We start from the raw sequence: 21,093 nt of genomic DNA, 5'->3' as shown, positions 1-21,093 counted from the left end.
CTAGAACACTCAGGGCGTTGTCTTTTTCTTTCCTCTCAGGACTGTGTTTCTCTGCATGTCAGGTTTAGTTTCTCAGACCACTTTTCTCCACCATCCTGGAGTGATAACTTCTAGTAAGACCTTAACTTGAACCTTCTCACCTTCATCCTCGTGAGGAAAGGACTCTTTCCCAGCTCTAGTTCAGAAAATCGTGAGAAAGAACTATTGATTGGTCCAGCTTGGAGCAGATGTTAGTGTTGAGATCAGTTACTGTGTCCAGGAGACAAGGTCAAGTAAGGACATGACAGCTCCCATTTTGGCCCACTTGCTTCAAGTGAACAGGAAAGGAGGGAGCAATTAAAGAAAATTAAACATTCAAATATAATTGCAGTCAATCATATAGCTTGAAATATCATCTATATTTAGTAATTCCAAAATTCAGTTCTCTAGCCTTGAAATCTATTTAGGCTGCCTTCTTGACTGATTGACATGGATGTCTAGTTGGTGTCTTAAATTTAGGCTAGAATTCTTGTTTTCTTCCCCCAAAACCTGTTCCTCTGCAGTTTTTCCCATCTCAGTAAGTACACCACCACTCGGTTGCTCAAGAAAAATCCTTGATTATTGTCTCATTACCCACATTTCTCTATCAGCAGATTATGTCAAGGTAACCTGCAAACACATCCAGAATCTGCTCCCATCCTCATTTCTATCTCTACTACCATCCTAACCAAGCTACCTTCATTTCTTGCCTTAACCAAGGTCCAGCATCCTAACGGGTCCCCATGCCTCTGTTCTTCCCCATCCATTCTCCATATAGCAGCCAGAGTGTTTTCCTTTTATAACCTAAATCATACTATCACTCTCCTCCTGAAAACCATCCAGTTGTTTTCTATCATATATAGAATAAAATCCTGACTCCTTTTCCTAATTCACAAAGTCCTTATGTGAGCTGGCCCGTGCCTGCTTCTCTTCGTTAACCAGTCTCATGCCCTCTATACCACACTGTCTTTCTTTCTGTAATTTGAACACAACTCTCACTTCTTCCCGCCATAGGGCCTTTACATCCTTGTGCAGTTTGATGAATTTTAAAAATGAATATACCTGTATAACTACCATCTTGAGATTTTAAAATCTTGAATTTTAAAAATGAATATACCTGTATAACTACTATCTTGACCATGATATAAAACATTACAAGTCCCCCAAAAGCCTCCCTTCATGTCAGAGTCAAACCTTGACGAAAGTAACCAGTATTCTGACTGCTCTCATTGCCGATTATTGCTGCCTGTTTTTTAAGTCATATAAATGGGATTACAGCATATACTCTTATATACCAGTAGTTCATTCTTGTTCATTGTCCTAATATTCCGTTAGGAATATACCACAATTTGTTTGTATGTTAAACTATTGAAAGGCATTTAGGTGATTTTCAGCTGTTAGCTATAATAAATAAAACTAGTTATGAGCATTCTTTTTTCTTTTTTTTTTTTTTTTTTTTTTTGTTTATTGCAGTAACATTGGTTTATAACATTGTAAAAATTTCAGGTGTACATCATTGTACTTCTATTTCTGCATAGATTACATCATGTTCACCACCAAAATACTAATTACAACCCATCACCACACACATGTACCCAATTATCCCTTTCACCCTCCTCCCTCCCCTTCCCCTCTGGTAACCACCAATCCAATCTCTGTCCCTATGTGTTTGTTTATTGTTGTTATTATCTACTACTTAATGAAGGAAATCATACGGTATTTGACCTTCTCCCTCTGACTTATTTCACTTTGCATCATGCCCTCAATGTCCATCCATGTTGTCACAAATGGCTGGATTTCATCGTTTCTTATGGCTGAGTAGTATTCCATTGTGTATATATACCACAGCTTTTTTATCCATTCGTCCCTTGATGGGCACTTAGGTTGCTTCCAAGTCTTGGCTATCGTGAATAAGGCTGCAATAAACACAGGGGTGCATGTAACTTTGCAAATTGGTGTTTTCAAGTTCTTTGAGCATTCTTGTATATGTCTTTTGGTGTACAAGACTTTATGTTGGGTATATGTCTTTGAGTGAAATTAGTCGTAGGATTTGCATGTGTTCATCATTAGAAGATAAGATAATACCAAGCAGTTTTTCAGAGTGATTTTACTAGTTTACACTCCCAGTGGCAGGATGTGAGAGTTCTAGCTGCTTCATATCCTTACCAACAGTTAGTATTGTCTTTTTTTTTTTCCTTTTAAGCCATTCCGGGGTATGCAGTGGTATCTCATTATAGTTTTAACTTATTTTCCTGATGACTAATTGAGCACTTTTTGTGTGTTTATTAGCCATTCAGATTACCTCTTTTGTGAAATGCTTGTTAAAGTGTTTCACTCATTTTTAAATTAGGTTGCCTGTTTTTTTCTTATTGACCTATAGGAGTTCTTTATAAGTAAATATCTTCTCTCACTCTCAGTTGCCTTTCATTCTCTTAATAGTTTCTTCTGATGAATGAAAAAATTTTAATTTCAATGATAAATTCAATTGATCAGTCTTGTCCTTTATTGTTAATACTTTTTTTTGGTGAGGAAGATCAGCCCTGAGCTAACATCTGATGCCAATCCTCCTCTTTTTTTTGCTGAGGAAGATTGGCCCTGAGCTAACATCTGTGCCCATCTTCCTAATGTTAATACTTTTTGTGTACTTGTCAAGAAATCTTGGTAGGGGCTGGCTCAGTGGCATAGCGGTTAAGTGCGCATGCTCTGCTGTGGTGGCCCAGGGTTCGGATCCGGGGCGTGCACCGACACACCACTTGTCAAGCCACACTGTGGCGGCGTCCCATATAAAAGTGGAGGAAGATGAGCACGGATGTTAGCCCAGGGCCAGTCTTCTTCAGCAAATAAAAAGAGGACGATTGGCGTGGATGTTAGCTCAGGGCTGATCTTCCTCACAAAAGAAAAAAAGAGAAATCTTGGCAGGCCCCAAGGTCATGAAGTTATTCTGCTCCGTTATTAGCTAGAAGTCTTATCGTTTGACCTTGCTTTTTTTTTTTATTGAGGTCATAATGGTTTATAACATTGTGTAATTTCAGGTGTACATTATTATATATCAGTTTCTACATAGCCTGCCGCATGCTCACCACCAATAGTCTAGTTATTATCCGTCACCATATGTATGTGACCTTTTACCCCATTCGCCCACTTGCTTCCCCTCTGGTAACCACTAATCTGTTGTCCTTATCCATGTGTTTGTTTATCTTCCACATATGAGTGAAACCATACAGTGTTTGTCTTTCTCTGTCTGGCTTATTTTGCTTAACACAATACCCTCAAGTTCCATCCATGTTGTTGCAAATGGGACAATTTTGTCTTTTTTTATGGCTGAGTAGTATTCCATTGTCTATGTATACCACATCTTCTTTATCCATTCATCTGTTGATGGGCACTTGGGTTGCTTCCACGTCTTGGCTATTATGAATAATGCTTCAGTGAGCATAGAGGTGCATAGATCTCTTTGTATTGTTGATTTCTTGTTCTTTGGATAAATACCCAGTAGTGGGATAGCTGGATTGTATGGTATTTTTATTTTTAATTTTTTGAGAAATCTCCATACTGTTTTCCATAGCGGCAGTACCACTTTACATTCCCACCAGAAGTGTATGAGCTTTCCCTTTCTTCCACATCCTCTCCAGCACTTGTTATTTCTCGTCTTGTTAATTATAGCCATTCTGACGGGTGTGAGGTGATATCTCATTGTAGTTTTGATTTGCATTTCCCTAATAATTAGTGACATTGAACATCTTTTCATGTGCCTGTTGGCTATCTGTATATCTTTTTTGGAACAATGTCCATTCATATCCTCTGCCCATTTTTTTTTTTTTTTTTTGAGGAAGACTCGCCCTGAGCTAACATCTGTTGCCAATCTTCCTCTTTTTGCTTGAGGAAGATTCACCCTGAGCTAACATCCGTGCCAGTCTTCCTCCAGTTTGTATGTGGGTCGCTGCCACAGCATGGCTACCAATGAGTGGTGTAGGTCCACACGCAGGAACCAAACCCAGGCCACCAAAGCAGGTCACGCTGAACTTAACCACTAGGCCTCAGGCCAGCCCCTCCTCTGCCAGTTTTTTAATCGTGTTGTTTGTCTTTTTGTTGTTGAGTTGTATGAGTTCTTTAAATATTTTGAAGATTAACCCCTTGTCAGATATATGATTTGCAAATGTTTTCTCCCAGTTGCTGGGTTGTCTTTTTGTTTTGTTCATGGTTTCCTTTGCCTTGCAGAAGATTTTTAGTCTGATGTAGTCCCATTTTTTAATTTTTTCTTTTGTTTCCCTTGCCTGAGAGGACATGATATTTGAAAAGATGCTACCAACACCAGTGTCAAAGAGTGTATTGTCTATATTTTCTTCTAGAAGTTTTATGGTTTCAGGTCTTGCATTTAAGTCTTTAATCCATTTTGAGTTAATTTTGTGTGTGTGTGTGTGTGTTTGGGGGAAGAGGTGGATTTATTTATTTCTTTATTTATTTTAAATTTTTTGTTTATTGCAGTAACATTGGTTTATAACATTGTATAAATTTCAGGTGTACATCATTATATTTCTATTTCTGCATGGATTACATCATGTTCTCATGTTCACCACCCAAATACTAATTACAGTCCATCACCACACACATGTGCCTAATTATCCCTTTCGCCCTCCTCCCTCCCCCCTTCCCCTCTGGTAATCACCAATCCAATCTTTGTCTCTATGTGTTTATTTGTTGTTGTTATTATCTACTACTTAATGAGTGAGATCATATGGTATTTGACCTTCTCCCTCTGACTTATTTCACTTTGCATAATACCCTCAAGGTCCATCCATCTTGTCACAAAAGGCAAGATTTCATCCGTTTTTATGGCTAAGTAGTATTCCATTGTGTATATATACCACATCTTCTTTATCCATTCATCCCTTGATGGGCACCTAGGTTGCTTCCAAGTCTTGGCTATTGTGAATAACACTGCAATGAACACAGGGGTGCATGTATCTTTACGCATTGTTTTTTTCAAGTTCTTTGGATAAATACCCCACAGTGGAATAGCTGGATCATATGGTAGTTCTATCCTTAATTTTTTGAGGAATCTCCATACTGTTTTCCATAGTGGCTGCACCAGTTTGCATTCCCACCAGCAGTGTATGAGAGTTCCCTTCTCTCCACATCCTCTCAAACACATGTTGTTTCCTGCCTTGTTAATTATAGCCATTTTGATGGGCATGAGGTGATATCTCATTGTAGTTTTGATTTGCATTTCCCTGATAGTTAATGATGTTGAACATTTTTCATGTGCCTGTTGGCCATCTGTATATCTTCTTTGGAGAAATGTCTGTTCAGGTCTTTTGCCCATTTTTGAATTGGGTTGTTAGATTTTTTGTTGTTGAAATACATCAGTTCTTTATATATTTTGGAAATTAACCCCTTATCAGATGTATGGTTTGCAAATATCTTCTCCCAATTGTTAGGTTGTCTTTTTGTTTTATTGATGGTTTCCTTTGCTGTGCAGAAGCTTTTTAGTTTGATGTAGTCCCATTTGTTTATTTTTTCTATTGTTTCTCTTGCCCAGTCAGACATGGTGCTTGAAAATATGTTGCTAAGACTGATGTCGAAGAGCGTACCGCCTATGTTTTCTTCTAGAAGTTTCACAGTTTCAGTTCTTACATTCAAGTCGTTAATCCATTTTAAGTTAATTTTTGTGTATGGTGTAAGGTAATGGTCTACTTTCAGTTTTTTGCATGTGGCTGTCCAGTTTTCCCAGCACCATTTGTTGAAGAGACTTTCTTTCCTCCATGTATGTTCTTGGCTCCTTTGTCGAAGATTAACTGTCTGTAGATGTGTGGTTTTATTTTTGGGCTGTCAGTTCTGTTCCATTGATCTGTGTGTCTGTTTTTTGTGCTAGTTCCATGCTGTTTTGATTACTGTAGCTTTGTAGTATATTTTGAAGTCAGGGAGTGTGATGCCTCCAGCTTTGTTCTTTTTTCTCAGGATTGCTTTGGCTGTTTGGGGTCTTTTGTTGTTACATATAAATTTTAGGATTCTGTTCTATTTTCGTGAACAATGTCATTGGGATTCTGATTGGGATTGCATTGAATCTGTAGATTGCTTTAGGTAATATGGACATTTTAACTATGTTTATTCTTCCAATTCATGAGCATGGAATATCTTTCTATTTCTTTATGTCTTCTTCAGTTTCTTTCAATAATGTCATAGTTTTCATTGTATCGGTCTTTCACCTTCTTGGTTAAATTTATTTCTAGATATTTTATTCTTTTTGTTGCACTTGTAAATGGGATTGTATTCTTGAGTTCTGCTCATTCTGCTAGTTCGCTTAGTAGTGTATAGAAATGCAACTGAATTTTGTTAGTTGATTTTGTACCCTGCAATTTTGCTGTAGTCGTTGATTGTTTCTAATAGTTTTCGGATGGATTCTTTAGGGTTTTCTATATATAGAATGATGTCATCCACAAACAGTGAGAGTTTTACTTCTTCCTTTACAATTTGGATACGTTTTCTTTCTTTCTTTTTTTTTTTTTTTGCCTAATTTCTCTGGGCAAAACTTCCATAGCAGTGGCGAGAGTGGGCACCCTTATGTTGTTGCTGTTCTCAGAAGAATGGCTTTCAGTTTCTCACTGTTAAGTATGATGTTGGCTGTGAGTTTGTCATATATGATCTTTATTATGTTGAGGTACTTTCCTTCTATACCCATTTTATTGAGAGTTTTTATCATAAATGGATGTTGGGTCTTGCCAGATATTTTCTTTGCATCTATTGAGATGATCATATGGTTTTTCTTCCTCATTTTGTTAATGTGGTGTATCACATTGATTGATTTGCAGATGTTGAACCATGCCTGTGTCCCTGGTATAAATCCCACTTGATCATTGTGTATGATCTTTTTAATGTATTGGTGTAGGGCCGGCTCCGTGGCTTAGCTGTTAAGTGCGCGCGCTCTGATGCTGGCGGCCGGGGTTCGGATCCCGGGCACGCCCCAAGGCACCACTTCTCCGTCCAACCCGAGGCCGAGTCCCACGTACAGCAACTAGAAGGATGTGAACCTATGACATACAACTATCTACTGGGGCTTTGGGGGGAAAAAATGAATAAATAAAATCTAAAAAAAAAAAAAAAAAAAAAATAATGTATTGGTGTATTTTGTTGGCAATATTTTGTTGAGGATTTTTGCATCTATGTTTATCAGCAATTTTGGCCTGTAATTTTGCTTCTTTTTGCTGTCTTTGTCTGCTTTTGGTATCAGGGTGATCTTGGCCTCATAGAATGAGTTAGGAAGCGTTCTGTCTTCTTTAATTTTTTGGAAAAGTTTGAGAAGGATAGGTATTAAATCTTTGAATGTTTGGTAGAATTCTCCAGAGAAGCCATCTGGTCCTGGACTTCTGTTTTTTGGGAGGTTTTTGATTACTATTTCAATCTGTTTCATTATGATTGGTCTATTCAGATTCTCTGTTTCTTCTTCTTTTTTTTTTTTTGTGAGGAAGATCAGCTCTGAGCTAACATCCACGCTAATGCTCCTCTTTTTGCTGAGGTAGACTGGCCCTGAGCTAACATCCATGCTGATCTTTCTCCACTTTATGTGAGACGCCGCCACAGCATGGCCTGACAAGCGGTGCATCTGTGCACACCCGGGATCCGAACCTGGGCCGCTAGCAGCGGAGTACCTGCACTTAACCGCTATACCATGGGGCCAGCCCCTCTCTGTTTCTTCTTGATTTGGTTTTGGGAGGTTGTATGAGTTTAAGAATTTATCCATTTCTTCTAGGTTATCCAATTTGTTGGCATATAGTTTTTCATAGTATTCTCTTATGTTCCTTTGTGTTTCTGTGGTATCCATTATAATTTGTCCTCTTTCATTTCTGATTTTATTTATTTGAACCTTCTCTTTTTTTTCTTAGTGAGTCTGGCTAAGGGTTTGTCAATTTTGTTTGTCTTCTCAAAGAACCAGCTCTTAGTTTCATTGAATATTTCTATTGTCTTTTTAGTCTCTATTTCATTTATTTCTCCTCTAATTTTTGTTTTTTCCCTCCTTCTGCTGACTTTGGGCTTTGTTTGTTCTTCTTTTTCTAGTTCTTTTAGGTGTAGTTAAGATTACTTATTTTTTTTTCTTTGTTGAGGTAGGCGTGTATTGCTATCAGTTGCCCTCTTAGCACTGCTTTTGCTGCTCTCATAAGAGTTGGTGTGTTGTGTTTTCATTTTCATTTGTATCTAGGTATTTTTGATTTCTCCTTTGATTTCTTCATTGATCCAGTGGTTGTTCAGCAGCATTTTGTTTAGTCTCCACATATTTGTGACTTTCCCATCCTTCTTCTTGTAGTTGATTTCTAGTTTCATTGCATTGGAGTCAGAAAAGATGCTTGATATGATTTCAATCTTTTTAGATTTATTGAGGCTTGCCTTGTTGCCCAACATATGGTCTGTCTGTGGGAATGTTCCATGTGCACTTGAGAAGAATGTGTATTCTGCTGTTTTTGGATGGAATGTTCTCTATATATCTATTAAGTCCATCTGGTCTGGTATTTCATTTAAGGCCACTGTTTCCTTGTTGACTTTCTGTCTGGATGATGTATCCATTGATGTAAGTGGGGTGTTGAGGTCCCCTACTATTATTATGTTGCTGTTAATTGCTCCCTTTAGGTCTGTTAATAGTTGCTTTACATACTTTGGTGCTTCTGTGTTAGGTGCATATATATTCATAAGTGTTACGTCCTCTTGGTGGAATGTCCATTTTATCATTATATACTGCCCCTCTTTGTCTCTCACTTCCTTTTTTATCTTGAAGTCTGCTTTGTCTGATATAAGTATGGCAACACCTGCTTTCTTTTGCTTGTCATTTGCTTGGAGTATTGTCTTTCATCCCTTCATTCTGAGCCTGTTTGTCTTTAAAGCTGAGATGTGTTTCCTAGAGGCAGCACATTGTTGGGGCTTGTTTTTTTGTTTTTTGAGCTGAGTAAGATTTGCCCAGAGCTAACATCTGTTGCCAATCTTCCTCTTTTTGCTGGAGGAAGATTCGCCCTGAGGTAACATCTGTGCCAGTGTTCTTCCATTTTGCATGTGGGTTGCTGCCACAGCATGGCCACCAACAAGTGGTATAGGTACGCACCTGGGAACCAATCCTGGGCTGCTGAAGCGGAGCACCCCGAACTTAACCACTAGGCCACATGGCCGGCCCTGGGTTTTGTTTTTTAATCCATTTGACCAATCTGTGTCTTTTGATTGGAGAATTCAATCCATTTACATTTAGACTGATTATTGGTATATGAGGGCTCAATATTATTTCTTGTTTTCTGGTTGTTTTGTATTTCCATTGTTTCTTTTCCCTCATATTTCTTTTTTTCTTTCTTTCTTTTTTTTTGCTGAGAAAGATTCGTCCTGAGGTAACATCAGTTCCCAATTTTCCTCTTTTTTTTTGCTGAGGAAGATTCACCATGAGCTAACATCTGTTGCCAATCTTCCTCTATTTTGTATGTGAGCCACTGCCACAGCATGGCCACTGACAGACGAGTGGTGTAGGTCCATGCCTGGGAACTGAACCTGGGCTGCTGAAGCAGAGTGTTCTGAACTTAACCACTAGGCCACCAGGGCTGGCCCTCCCTTGTATTTCTGACTGCCATTTCAGTTTGGTGGTTTTCTGTGATAGTTTTCTCATTATTTATGATTTGTGGCTCTGCTCTGATTTTTTTGTGTAGTGGTTACCATGAGGTTTGTATAAAAGATCTCATGGATGAGCTAGTCCATTTGCTGATAACCTCTTATTTCCATTAGCCTAAGCATGTTCCAACACTTTCCGCTTCCCCTTCTGAGTTATTGTTGTCACAAATTTTTCTTTTCTATGTTGTGAGTTTGTGACTAAATTGAAGCATTTATAGTTATTTTTGATGCTTTCCTTCCCTTTGTCTTTTATGTTATAATTGTGTACTAACCTATTCTGATATAGAGCTGCAATTTTCTGATTCTCTTTATCTCCTCGCTCAAGGTTTTGTAAACTTTTGCTTTTTGGTTTCAGATGGGAGCGCTCCTGTCAATGTTTGTCATAATGCAGGCCTGTTGGTGATGAACTCCCTCCGCTTTTGTTTGTCTGGGAGAGCTTTGATTTCTCCATCATATCTGAAGGATAGTTTCACTGGATATAGTATTCTTGGTTGAAAGTTTTTGTCTTTTAGTATTTTGAATATATTGTTCCATTCTTTCCTAGCCTGTAAGGTTTCTGCTGATAAATCTGCTCAAAGTCTGATAGGGTTTCCTTTGTAGGTTATTTTCTTCTGCCTTGCTGCCTTTAGTACTTTTACTTTGTTGTTGACTTTTGTCAGTTTTAATAGTATATGCCTTGGAGAAGGTCTTTTTGCATTGATGTAATTAGGAGTTCTGTTGGCTTCATGTACTTGTAAGTCCGGTAACGTCCCCCGGTTTGAGAAGTTCTCAGCCATTATTTCTTTGAACAAGCTCTCTGCTCCTTTCTCTCTCTCTTCTCCCTCTGGAATACCTATAATCCTTGTGTTGCTTTTCCTAATTGAGTCAGATATTTCTCGAAGAATTTCTTCATTTTTTAACAATCTTAGTTCTCTCTCCTACTCCACCTAAAACATTTCTATATTTATATCCTCTAGATCACTAATTCTTTCCTCCATAATGTCAGCTCTATCTTTTATGAATTTTGGATTGTTTTTTTTTTTTTTGTGAGGAAGATCAGCCCTGAGCTAACATCCATGCCAATCCTCCTCTTTTTGCTGAGGAAGACTGGCTCTGAGCCAACATCTATTGCCAATCCTCCTCCTTTTTTTTTTCCCCCCCAAAGCCCCAGTAGATAGTTGTATGTCATAGTTGCACATCCTTCTAGTTGCTGTATGTGGGACGCGGCCTCAGCATGGCCGGAGAAGCGGTGCGTCGGTGCGCACCCAGGATCCGAACCCGGGCCGCCAGTAGCGGAACGCACACACTTAAGTGCTAAGCCATGGGGCTGGCCTGATTTTAGGTTATTTTTTATATCATTCCTTGTGTTCTTCATATCCAGAATTTTTGTTTGGTATTTTTTTTTAGAGTTTCAGTCTCTTTGGTGAAATATTCCTTCTGCTCATTAATATTATTCCTGAGCTTCCTGAATTGTCTTTCTGAGTTTTCTTATAACTTGTTGAGTTTCTTTATGACAACTATGTTGAATTCTCTGTCATTTAGATTGTAAATTTCTGTGAGTTCAGGATTGGGTTCTGGAGGCTTGTCATTTTCCTTCTGCTCTGAAGTGTTAATGTAGTTATTTACGGTGTTTGATGAATTGATCCTTTGCTGGCTCATTTGTGGTAGTATCAGGTCACAGATTCCACCTGCCACTGCTGGGGCTGGGGGAGGCGGGAGCTGTGTTTTCTGATCCCGCCCCATCTGCTGAGCTGCTGCGCTTGGTGGGGGTTCCTTTGCGGGGACTGAGCCATGTCACTTGGTGGGGAGTGTTCCCACAGGTGGAGCCACCATGGCGCAGTAGATGCTCCCATGGGCCTAGCTACAATTCTGGAAGCATTCATTCAGACTGAGCTGCCCCCACCTCTCTTACAGTCACACTAGCTGCTGTGTGAGGACCTGCGACCTAGATGGCTGCCTCTGGGGAGGGGGAAGGGTGCACTCACCTAGTTCCACTGCCTCCCAGGGATCCAATCCACGCACCTTCAGATGCACGGCTGCGTGGGTCTCTCAGACGTCCCCTTGTGCTGTGCAGGGAATCCTCTGCTGGTAAATGAATGTCCGTTTAGTTGTAACTTAGAAGGGAGAGACAAAGGGAGCAACTCAGTCCGCCATGATGCTGACATCACTCTGACCTTTCACATTTAAGCCTACAGTCAAACTAGAATTGATTTTTGTATATGGGTTGAGGTACAGGTCAAGGCACATTTGTTTCTATATAGCTAGTCAATTCATAAAAAACATCATTTATTGGAAAAAAAGTCATCCTTTTTCTACTGCTTTTATGTGCTGTCTTTTTTTTATAAATCAGATGACTATATATGTGTAGGTCTGTTTCTGGATTCTCTTTTCTGTTCAGTTTGGTATACTTATCTCTCCTTCCGTTAGTACTGTACTATGTTAATTACTGTAGTTTTGAAGTAAATCTTGATATCTGGTAGTATAAATCATCCAGCTTTGTTCTTTTTCAGGTTATCTTTGCTTTACTTCACCTTTTGTATTTCCTTATGTACTTTAATATCAGCTTATCAGTTTTCACAAATAGCATTGCCATATTTACATACTTTCTTCGTCCTTTTTTATAACCCACTTTTTTCACTTACATCTTTCCATGTCAATAATACATTTCTGTTATATTTTTAATAATGCATAATGTTCTATTGTTGATTTCAACATTTTTCCTTTACAAACAACAATGTGATGAAGATCCTTAATTATTTTATTATCTTTTCTGAAGATAATTCTTTCCTTGAGAATTTTTAAGCATTTATACTTACCACAAGTATGGAATGCCATTAAACTACATGTTGTGGGAAAAACTAGGATGAATAAGACAACAGCTGCTGGCCTCCAGCTGATAGTGTAGGGATTATAAGACATGCTCATAATTAACTGCACTTATGTGTAGAAGTGAGATGCAGTATAATAAGTGGTTAAAATTATGAACTGTGGAGCCAGAGTGCCTGAGTTTGAAAATCTGACTTCTCCATTTGCTATCTCAATGACTGTGAACACTTAGTTTTCCTCTTTGTGTTTCAAGTTCCTTATCTCTATTTTTTAAAAAAGTGGATAAAGTAACCCTCATAAAGGGGGGATTTTGATGAAGTACTATATTAACCACTCTGACCAGTGTCTAACACAGGATGGGTCAATTAAGTGTTAGATGTTATTATGATAATTATTATTTCTAGAAAAATGAAAACTATAAGTGGGTACTGGGAATATATGTTGTACAGATAGGCACTTTTTAAAAAATCTGTGGTGTGCATTATTTTTTATCATTCTAGAAACTCTGTAGTCTGTTCTAATAGTGTTTGGTTTATAGTAGGCACGTATGTATATTGAGTGAGTGAGTAAAAAAATGCATGTAAATGTATTCTAGAAATACTGGTTTGTGAATTGAGGGAATTATACTGTTCTAATTAATTTTCTGATTTCAGATTTGAAAGATTAGAAGTCCTAGCTGTATTTGCCTCCACAGTCTTGGCACAGTTGGGAGCTCTCTTTATATTAAAAGAAAGGTACACTTGTGTATGATGTTACTGTTGTTGTAAAGTCCACCTATGCCACCTTTGGGCTCATGAAAGAATCCAGTGAGACATGTGGTTTGAAGGGTATACAAATTAAGATGAGCAGTGCTGGAGTTTTGATAGTACAATTTTTTTATGTTTCAGACTTTTCTCCCTTCTTTTCACCCTTCTTTTTTTTTTTTTTTTTTCGTGAGGAAGATCAGCCCTGAGCTAACATCCGTGCCAATCCTCCTCTTTTTTGCTGAGGAAGACTGGCCCTGAGCTAACATCTATTGCCAGTCCTCCTCCTTTTTTCCCTTTTTCTCCCCAAAGCCCCCAGTAGGTAGTTGCATGTCATAGTTGCACATCCTTCTAGTTGCTATATGTGGGACGCCACCTCAGCATGGCCAGACAAGCAGTGCGTCAGTTCGCGCCCGGGATCCAAACCTGGGCCGCCAGTAGCAGAGCGTGCGCACTTAACTGCTAAGCCACAGGGCCGACCCCTCACCCTTCTTTTATTACCTTCTTTGATGCTGCTAAATCCAGTCATAGATAGGTGTGAATGAAAGAAAGGGATTGAGTCAGATGTGTTTTAATTAAAACAGGTTTGGTAGAGAAAGATTGACATTACATATTGAGGATAATTATGAGTCTCCTTGCCTCATCACTGCTAATAATCAACAGTTGGTTGTCATAATAAAAGATTTTGTGAACTTATTGGATTAATTATATATTTAATAAAGGTTTTTAATTTTATAATTTATAGGACTTATTTAATACGTTATTTCTTTCTTTTAGTGCAGAACGCTTTTTGGAGCAGCCTGAGATACACACGTGAGATTTTGCTTTTGACATAACATATAATTTACTACTAAGTTTGATTCCCAGTTATTAATTGGTGTATTATTAAATAACGGTCACTTTGGCCAATATCAGAATTCAGAGGGTGGCACTATACATTTCACTGATATTTCACAAGCAAAATGCCCAAATCCCAAGACTCCTTCTCTTCACCCTAACTGTTCCCAAGCTCTTATGTTTTTATACTGCATAGGAAGGCTTTTCTACTCTGCCTTCATGTCCCTCATTATTTCTAGGGCCAGGTCAGCATACTAAGCCAGCCCTGTCTGGTCTTCTGTAATTTAAAATTTGATCTCCAAAATCATTTAGTAGAAAAGATGGAATTGTTATTATCTACCACATAGTTGCCAACTACGTGGACTTTACCTATTCTGTTCACTTCAATTCAGGGCAGTCTGACCTGTCCAGTGTACTGTAAACCAAATACCATTAGCATTTATACAAGTTTGTAACAGCAGAAGATACTGTTAATGCTGAGAATCTGTTTTTATTCTGTGCAAGATGGAGCAATGTTAGACAGTACTTGGGTTATGGGGCTAGAAACCAAGTTCAGATTCTCCCTCTGCAAATACTAAACCATTGAAGCAGACCACTCTGCCTTCCCATCTCTTAAGTCTCTCTACATGCTGAAATTACGTATTGATGTTACCAAGAAAAAAATAATGATGAATGTTACCGTTCTTTTTAGGGGAAGATTATTAGTTGGTACTCTTGTGGCTCTTTCTTTCAACCTGTTCACGATGCTTTCTATTCGGAATAAACCTTTTGCTTATGTCTCTGAAGGTATGTATTTTATTTATAATTAATAAAAAATCCAATTAATCTATCTAGAAAAACAAGTCTTTTGTTTGTTTCATTAACTCATAAATCAACGAGAAAGTGTATCCTCAAGAGAAGAGAGAACTACCCTAAAGGTTCTCAAGTCTTCTCTAAGCAGAGAATTATAAAACAAAATCTAATTAGTTCAAGCTTCAAAATAACGTATTACTTAAAAAAAGGCAGAACTGACTTATATATTAAATTATATATGATAAAAAAAATCACCTTTACCAAATAACGTGAATGAGATTTTAGATATGTAACCTACCCATGTAAAATCTATTGCAAGCATTTTAGAAGCATCAGTATACTTAGAATAGTTGATGTGCTCACTGGAAATAAGTGTATTCTGTTAATTAAATACGTTCCCAGGATCTTCTCTGTCAGTGGTGGGTGGGCATGTATTTGAAAGTAGCAAAACTTAATTCTTTTGAAATAGTCTTACATTTTCAAATCTTTACAAATTCAGGCTGATTTTTCACTTCAGTGGTCTAAATTATTGGCATTTTTCATAATTTCAGTGTTTTGGAATCCCAGTACCCACAAAGGGTTAACCACTGATTGATGGGGAAGTGAGGTAAAAACAGAAGTGTACTGTGTGCACAAACCCGCACTTTGAAGCCAAGATAGCTGAGGGTCTTTTTTGGTCTCACTGACTTGAGCACCAGGACAGTGGAAAGAAGAAAGCTTTCTGAAATGCCTATTCAAGTTTAAACAGCCTCATGAGTGTTATGAAATATAAATTGTATTTGTATGAATTAGAGTTTAAGGGGCCGGCCCCATGGCTTAGCGGTTAAGTGCGCGCACTCTGCTACTGGCGGCCCGGGTTTGGATCCCGGGCGCACACCCACGCACCACTTCTCCGGCCATGCTGAGGCCACGTCCCACATACAGCAACTAAGAATGATGTGCAACTATGACATACAACAATCTACTGGGGTTTTGGGGGAAAAAAAAAAAAGGAGGAGGATTGGCAATAGATGTTAGAGCTATCTTCCTCAGCAAAAAGAGGAGGATTAGCGTGGATGTTAGCTCAGGGCTGATCTTCCTCACAAAAAAAATAAAGAATTAGAGTTTCAGAATTACTGCATGAACTAGAAAATTAAATAATGGTATTTGTGATGACCAGAATTATTTTGACAAAACTTCATAAATTATTAAAATAGTATAATGCTCACTCTAGAAATTTTAAAAAGATACAAAGATTTAGAGATGATATCTCTCTGTAAAGATCAGAAAGATACAGGAAGAAAAGAATGCTGATAATCTCACAACCTAGAGATAACATCTGTTAACATTTTTATTCCTTTCATTTTTTTTTTCTGCATATTTATGTATCTTTTTACATACTTAAAATTGTAATATTGACAATTTTATGCCTGGCTTTCTTCAGTTAACATTATGTCTTGAGTATTGCCTCTCATTACATACTCTAAAAAAATGATTTTTGAATGCTTGTATAACATTCTGTCATGAATATTTTTTAACATTAGTCTATTCTTATATGTTTCCAACTTTTCCATTATAATCAGCTTTTTTGTATCAAATTTCTTGTATGCATTTCTGATTCTTCTTAGGATAAATTCCCAGAGAAGAAATTATAAATGAGTTAAAAATACAATATTTTTAAGTCTTTGATATATATTGCCAAATTTATTTCCAGAAAAGTTATCTAGTTTGTATTTTCAGTAGCTGGAAATGCAAGTTCCCAGAAACATCGAGATTTGTGACATCAGTTGAAATTTGAGTGAAAAATAGTATTGAGAACTTTCTGTCTGCCAGGCACTGTGCTAAATGCTTTACATAGGATAACTCATTTAATTCTCCCTATAACCATATAGGGTAAATAATTTTGTTATCCCCATTTTACACTGAGGCACTAAGAGATTAAATCACTTGCCCAAGGCCACACATTTAGTTAAGGGCAGAGGTGGGGTTGAAGCCAGGTATTTGGGCATCAGAGTCGGCTCTTAACTGCCCTATTATACTGCTTTTCTGTAAGGCTTGCCAATCTTTTTTACATCATGGTACACATAAAGAAATGAATATTTATTTAGCACCCTGGGATAAATGTAATGCTTGAGCCTGGAGGCTACTTGTCCAGGGACAGTGACTGGCAGGCATCTGCATGTAGCCAGGTCCCCACTTGGCCTTTCTGAGAGCTGAAGGAATTAATAGGTATACCTATAACCCATCCTCAGCACGCTGGTTAGGAAGCTCTGCTTTACAATATAAAGAGCCTTTAAAACGTCAAATTCATAGTAACAATGTTCACTAATTCCCTCAGGTCAGCTGTATGTTGTAGTTGAAACTGTTTTTGATTTAGTATCTTAAAGGCTTAAAAGAGGAAAAAGTTCTAGATTTGAGGAGTAACATGTCCTTTTGCAATATTGTACGGTCATTGCCAAATTTATTTTTTAAATTAAAGAAATCAAGTATTTGTGGTAGTGGTTTATTCTTCTATATAGATAATTTAAGTATTTTCTTCTTTAAGCTGCTAGTACGAGTTGGCTTCAAGAGCATGTTGCAGATCTTAGTCGAAGGTAAGATGTTATGGGGTTTCATGATGTACGTAATTTTAAAGGAATGCACCAGAAATGCATCTGTCATGGGAACTTACATTATTCATTGCTGAGGGTACTACATGAATCAGGATCTTATCCTCCCTTTACTTTTTCTTACTTTTTAGAGAGCTTTGTTCCTAAATCCTCTTTGCTTTCTTTAAAAGATATATGATACTAAAATATGAGTATCTTTTACAACATTTTCTTCAGTATTACATGAGTTCTGCTAATGAATACTCTTTTTTGTTTTTTCATAGCTTGTGTGGAATTATCCCAGGACTTAGCAGTATCTTTCTTCCCCGAATGAATCCATTTGTTTTGATTGATCTTGCTGGAGCATTTGCTCTTTGTATTACGTATATGCTAATTGAAATTAAGTAAGTATTTTTTATTGCTGTCAAGTGTGTTTCCATTCCTGGGCCAGACTTTTAAGGGTATAGTAGGATAGATAGGATTAAGCTTGTGGCATGCTTGCTTATGACCTGTGTAACTTTGGTGAAGTCTTGTCCTCAAGGGTCTTCTTCTGAAAAATTAAGAGGGTTGGATTCAATAAGTATTTTTCACCACAGTCTATAATGCAGACTGGAAAACTATTTAAAATTCCCTGCTGCTGACCTGATGAATGAAACTGAGAAGAGGACAGTAAAAGAGAGATAAGCCACAGCTGCTTTGCTGAGAGAGGGATGAGAAGAGGAAGTAGATGTGAAGCAATTAAAAAACAAAAAACCTCAAGCCTGTTAGGAAATAGACTTGACAGCTGCTTTAAGCTTAACATTTTGACATATGACTTTTTGACTCCCTACTCTTTAAATATTAGTGTTTACTAGAATATGTCCTTAATTATTTTTCCTGTTTTGTATACTCTCCTGGGAGATCACATACAATTATTTGTTTTTTGTTTGTTTTTTTGTGAGGAAGATTAGCCCTGAGCTAACATCTGTTGCCAATCCTCCTATTTTGCTGAGGAAGACTGGCCCTGGGCTAACATCTGTGCCCATCTTCCTCCACTGTATACGGGACGCCGCCACATCATGGCCTGACAAGCCGTGTGTTGGTGCACACCCGGGAACCGAACCCTGGGCCGCTGCAGCGGAGCACGCGCACTTAACTGCTACGCCACCGGGCCGGCCCCTATTTGTTTTTTATTTACTACCTCTATGTGATTCCCAGGCCTTTATTTCTAGTCCCGATCTCTGTTGAATTCCAAAGGGCGTATCTTACTGATTTCTATTCATGTCTACGGCGACTGAACCTATTTTCCCCATCCCCAAAACTGTTTTTTCTTATATTTCCCATCTCAGTGAGTGCTACTACCATCTATTCCATTACATTCTTTTTAAAAATTAAAACATACAAAACATAAAATTTACCATTTTAACCATTTTTAAGAATACAGTTCAGTGACATTTAGTACATTTACATTGTTGTGCAACCATCATCACCATCCATCTCCAGAATTTCTTCATTTTCTCTAACTAAACTCTGTACCTGTTAAACAATAACTTCTCATTATCCCCCCACCCCCAGCCCCTGGCAACCACTATTCTACTTTCTGTCTCTATGAATTTGACTATTCTAGGTATTTCATATAAGTGAAATCGTATAATATTTGTCCTTTTGCGTCTGGCTTATTTCACTTAGCGTGATGTTTTTAAGATTCATCCATGTTGAGGCATGTGTCAGAATTTCCTTCCTTTTTAAAGCTGAATAATATTCCATTATAGGCATGTGTTAGAATTTCCTTCCTTTTTAAAGCTGAATAATATTCCATTGTATGTACATCCCACATATTGTTTGCTGATTCATTCATCAATAGACTTTTAGTTGTTTCCCCCTTTGGCTATTGTGAATAATGCCACTATGAACATGGGTGTACAAATCTCTGCATCCTTGCTTTCAATTCTTGTGGGTATATATACCCTGAAGTGGAATTGCTGGATCATATGATAATTCACTGTTTAATTTTTTGAGGAACTCCAATGCATTCTTAAATACCTACTTCTCCTCCCTACTCACCACTTTTTTTTTTGTTTTTTTTTGTGAGGAAGATCGGCCCTAAGCTAACATCTGCCAATCCTCTCTTTTTTTTGCTGAGGAAGACTGGCCCTGGGCTAACATCCATGCCCATCTTCCTCTACTGTATATGGGACACCACCACAGCATGGCTTGACAAGTGGTGTGTCGGTGCATGCCCAGGATCCGAACCGGCGAACCCCGGGCCGCTGCATGGAGTGCGAGCACTTAACCACTTGCGCCACTGGGCCGGCCCCCTCCCTGGTCCCCTCTTGCTTCTCCCCAAGCCCGTTCTAATTGGTCACCTAGGTTTGTGGGGTTTTTGTTTTTTAGTTTTTTATAGTCAGCGTGCTGTATGTTACATCCCCAGAACGTACATATCTTATAAATGGAAGTTTGTACCTTTTGACCACCCTCACCCGTTTCCCCTACCCCTGCCAACCCCGCTTCTGGCAACCACCAATCTGTTCTCTGTTTCTTATGAGTTCGATTTTTTAGATTCCACGTATAGGTGAGATCATACAGTATTTGTCTTTCTCTGTCTGACTTAGTTCACTTAGCATAATGCCCTCAAGGTCTATCCATGTTGTCGCAAATGGCATTATTTCCTTCTAAATAATATTCCATTGTGTATACATACCGCATTTTCTTTATCCATTCATCTGTCTATGGACACGTAGCTTTTTCCATGTCTTGGCTATTGTAAATAATAGTCTTGTCACCTAGTCTCGTTTAATGTTTCCTTGTAATATTTATTTATCTGTCCCTCTTTCCCATTCTCATTGCTGCTGCCCAAATTGAGGCCTTTATCACCATTTCCTTGGCCTAATTAAAATAGTCTTCTGGTTTTCTAATTTTCATTCTCACACATCTCTAGTTATCTTCTGTTTTGCTACTAATGTGATTACTAAAAATTGCAAGCCTGGACATAATTTTTCCTGTTTTAAAATTCTCCCCTTTGCATATTTAAAAAATGAAGAGTTATTAGCATGATAAAGCTCCTACCAACCTTACTAGCCATCTATCTATCTGTGCTTAACTGTTTATAGTTTTGTTGCTGCATCAGGATTTTCATGCCCTTGCACGTGCTTTCACTGTCTACAAAATCTTTCTCCCGTCATCTCATCTTTGAAGACTCAGCTCAAATGTCACCTCTTTTTATATTTAGGCTTTCTGGATTATCCCTACCCCCGTAAGCTTGTCACTTACTCCTTTGTGCATCCATGATACCCTGTAGGGACTTCTCCTTTGTACCCACAGTGCTTTATTATGTTTTTCACATGTGTATCTCCTGCCATTTCAAAGGCAACCACTGTGTCTTAACTCATGTTTCTATTCCCAGCATGTGGGGGATAAGTGAAAAAGAGTGCTCTATCAGCTTGTAACCATTGGCATTTTGGTCTGTCTTGTTAATAGAACAATCTGAACCACGGATGAGATGTTGCACTCAGTCACAGTGTTGCTAGAACAAATTCCTGGAGAATCTCACTTTGTGAAAAATTCCTAGGGAATTTGAAATTTTTTTATAGTAATTATTGGAAACGTATTGTTTACAGGAAAATTTATAGAATCACTGATGAAGTCCATTAGTCTCTCTGTATCAGAAATTACTAGTTGAATGTTTTTATTTGTCACAACAAATGAATATATGTGAAATC

At 38.0% G+C, this 21,093-nt stretch overlaps 1 protein-coding gene across 2 annotated transcripts in view; it reads left to right on the top strand.

The window, feature by feature from the left end:
- The window catches only part of SLC30A6 (solute carrier family 30 member 6), a 48,305-nt gene that overhangs the window by 15,542 nt on the left and 11,670 nt on the right, over positions 1 to 21,093 (top strand). For both annotated transcript variants that reach the window (XM_004418160.3, XM_087436945.1), the window contains 5 exons: positions 13,110 to 13,190; positions 13,977 to 14,012; positions 14,728 to 14,822; positions 17,353 to 17,401; positions 17,680 to 17,799. In XM_004418160.3, coding sequence (XP_004418217.3) covers positions 13,110 to 13,190; positions 13,977 to 14,012; positions 14,728 to 14,822; positions 17,353 to 17,401; positions 17,680 to 17,799 — 381 coding nt within the window. The remainder of the gene's footprint in view (positions 1 to 13,109; positions 13,191 to 13,976; positions 14,013 to 14,727; positions 14,823 to 17,352; positions 17,402 to 17,679; positions 17,800 to 21,093) is intronic.

The sequence above is a fragment of the Ceratotherium simum genome, chromosome 11 (assembly GCF_057802395.1).
Source record: "Ceratotherium simum simum isolate JZ-2026a chromosome 11, ASM5780239v1, whole genome shotgun sequence".
In the NCBI taxonomy this organism is placed as follows: domain Eukaryota; kingdom Metazoa; phylum Chordata; class Mammalia; order Perissodactyla; family Rhinocerotidae; genus Ceratotherium; species Ceratotherium simum.
Note: the sequence above shows the minus strand (reverse complement) of the source record. Positions and strands in the feature narration are given on the sequence as shown.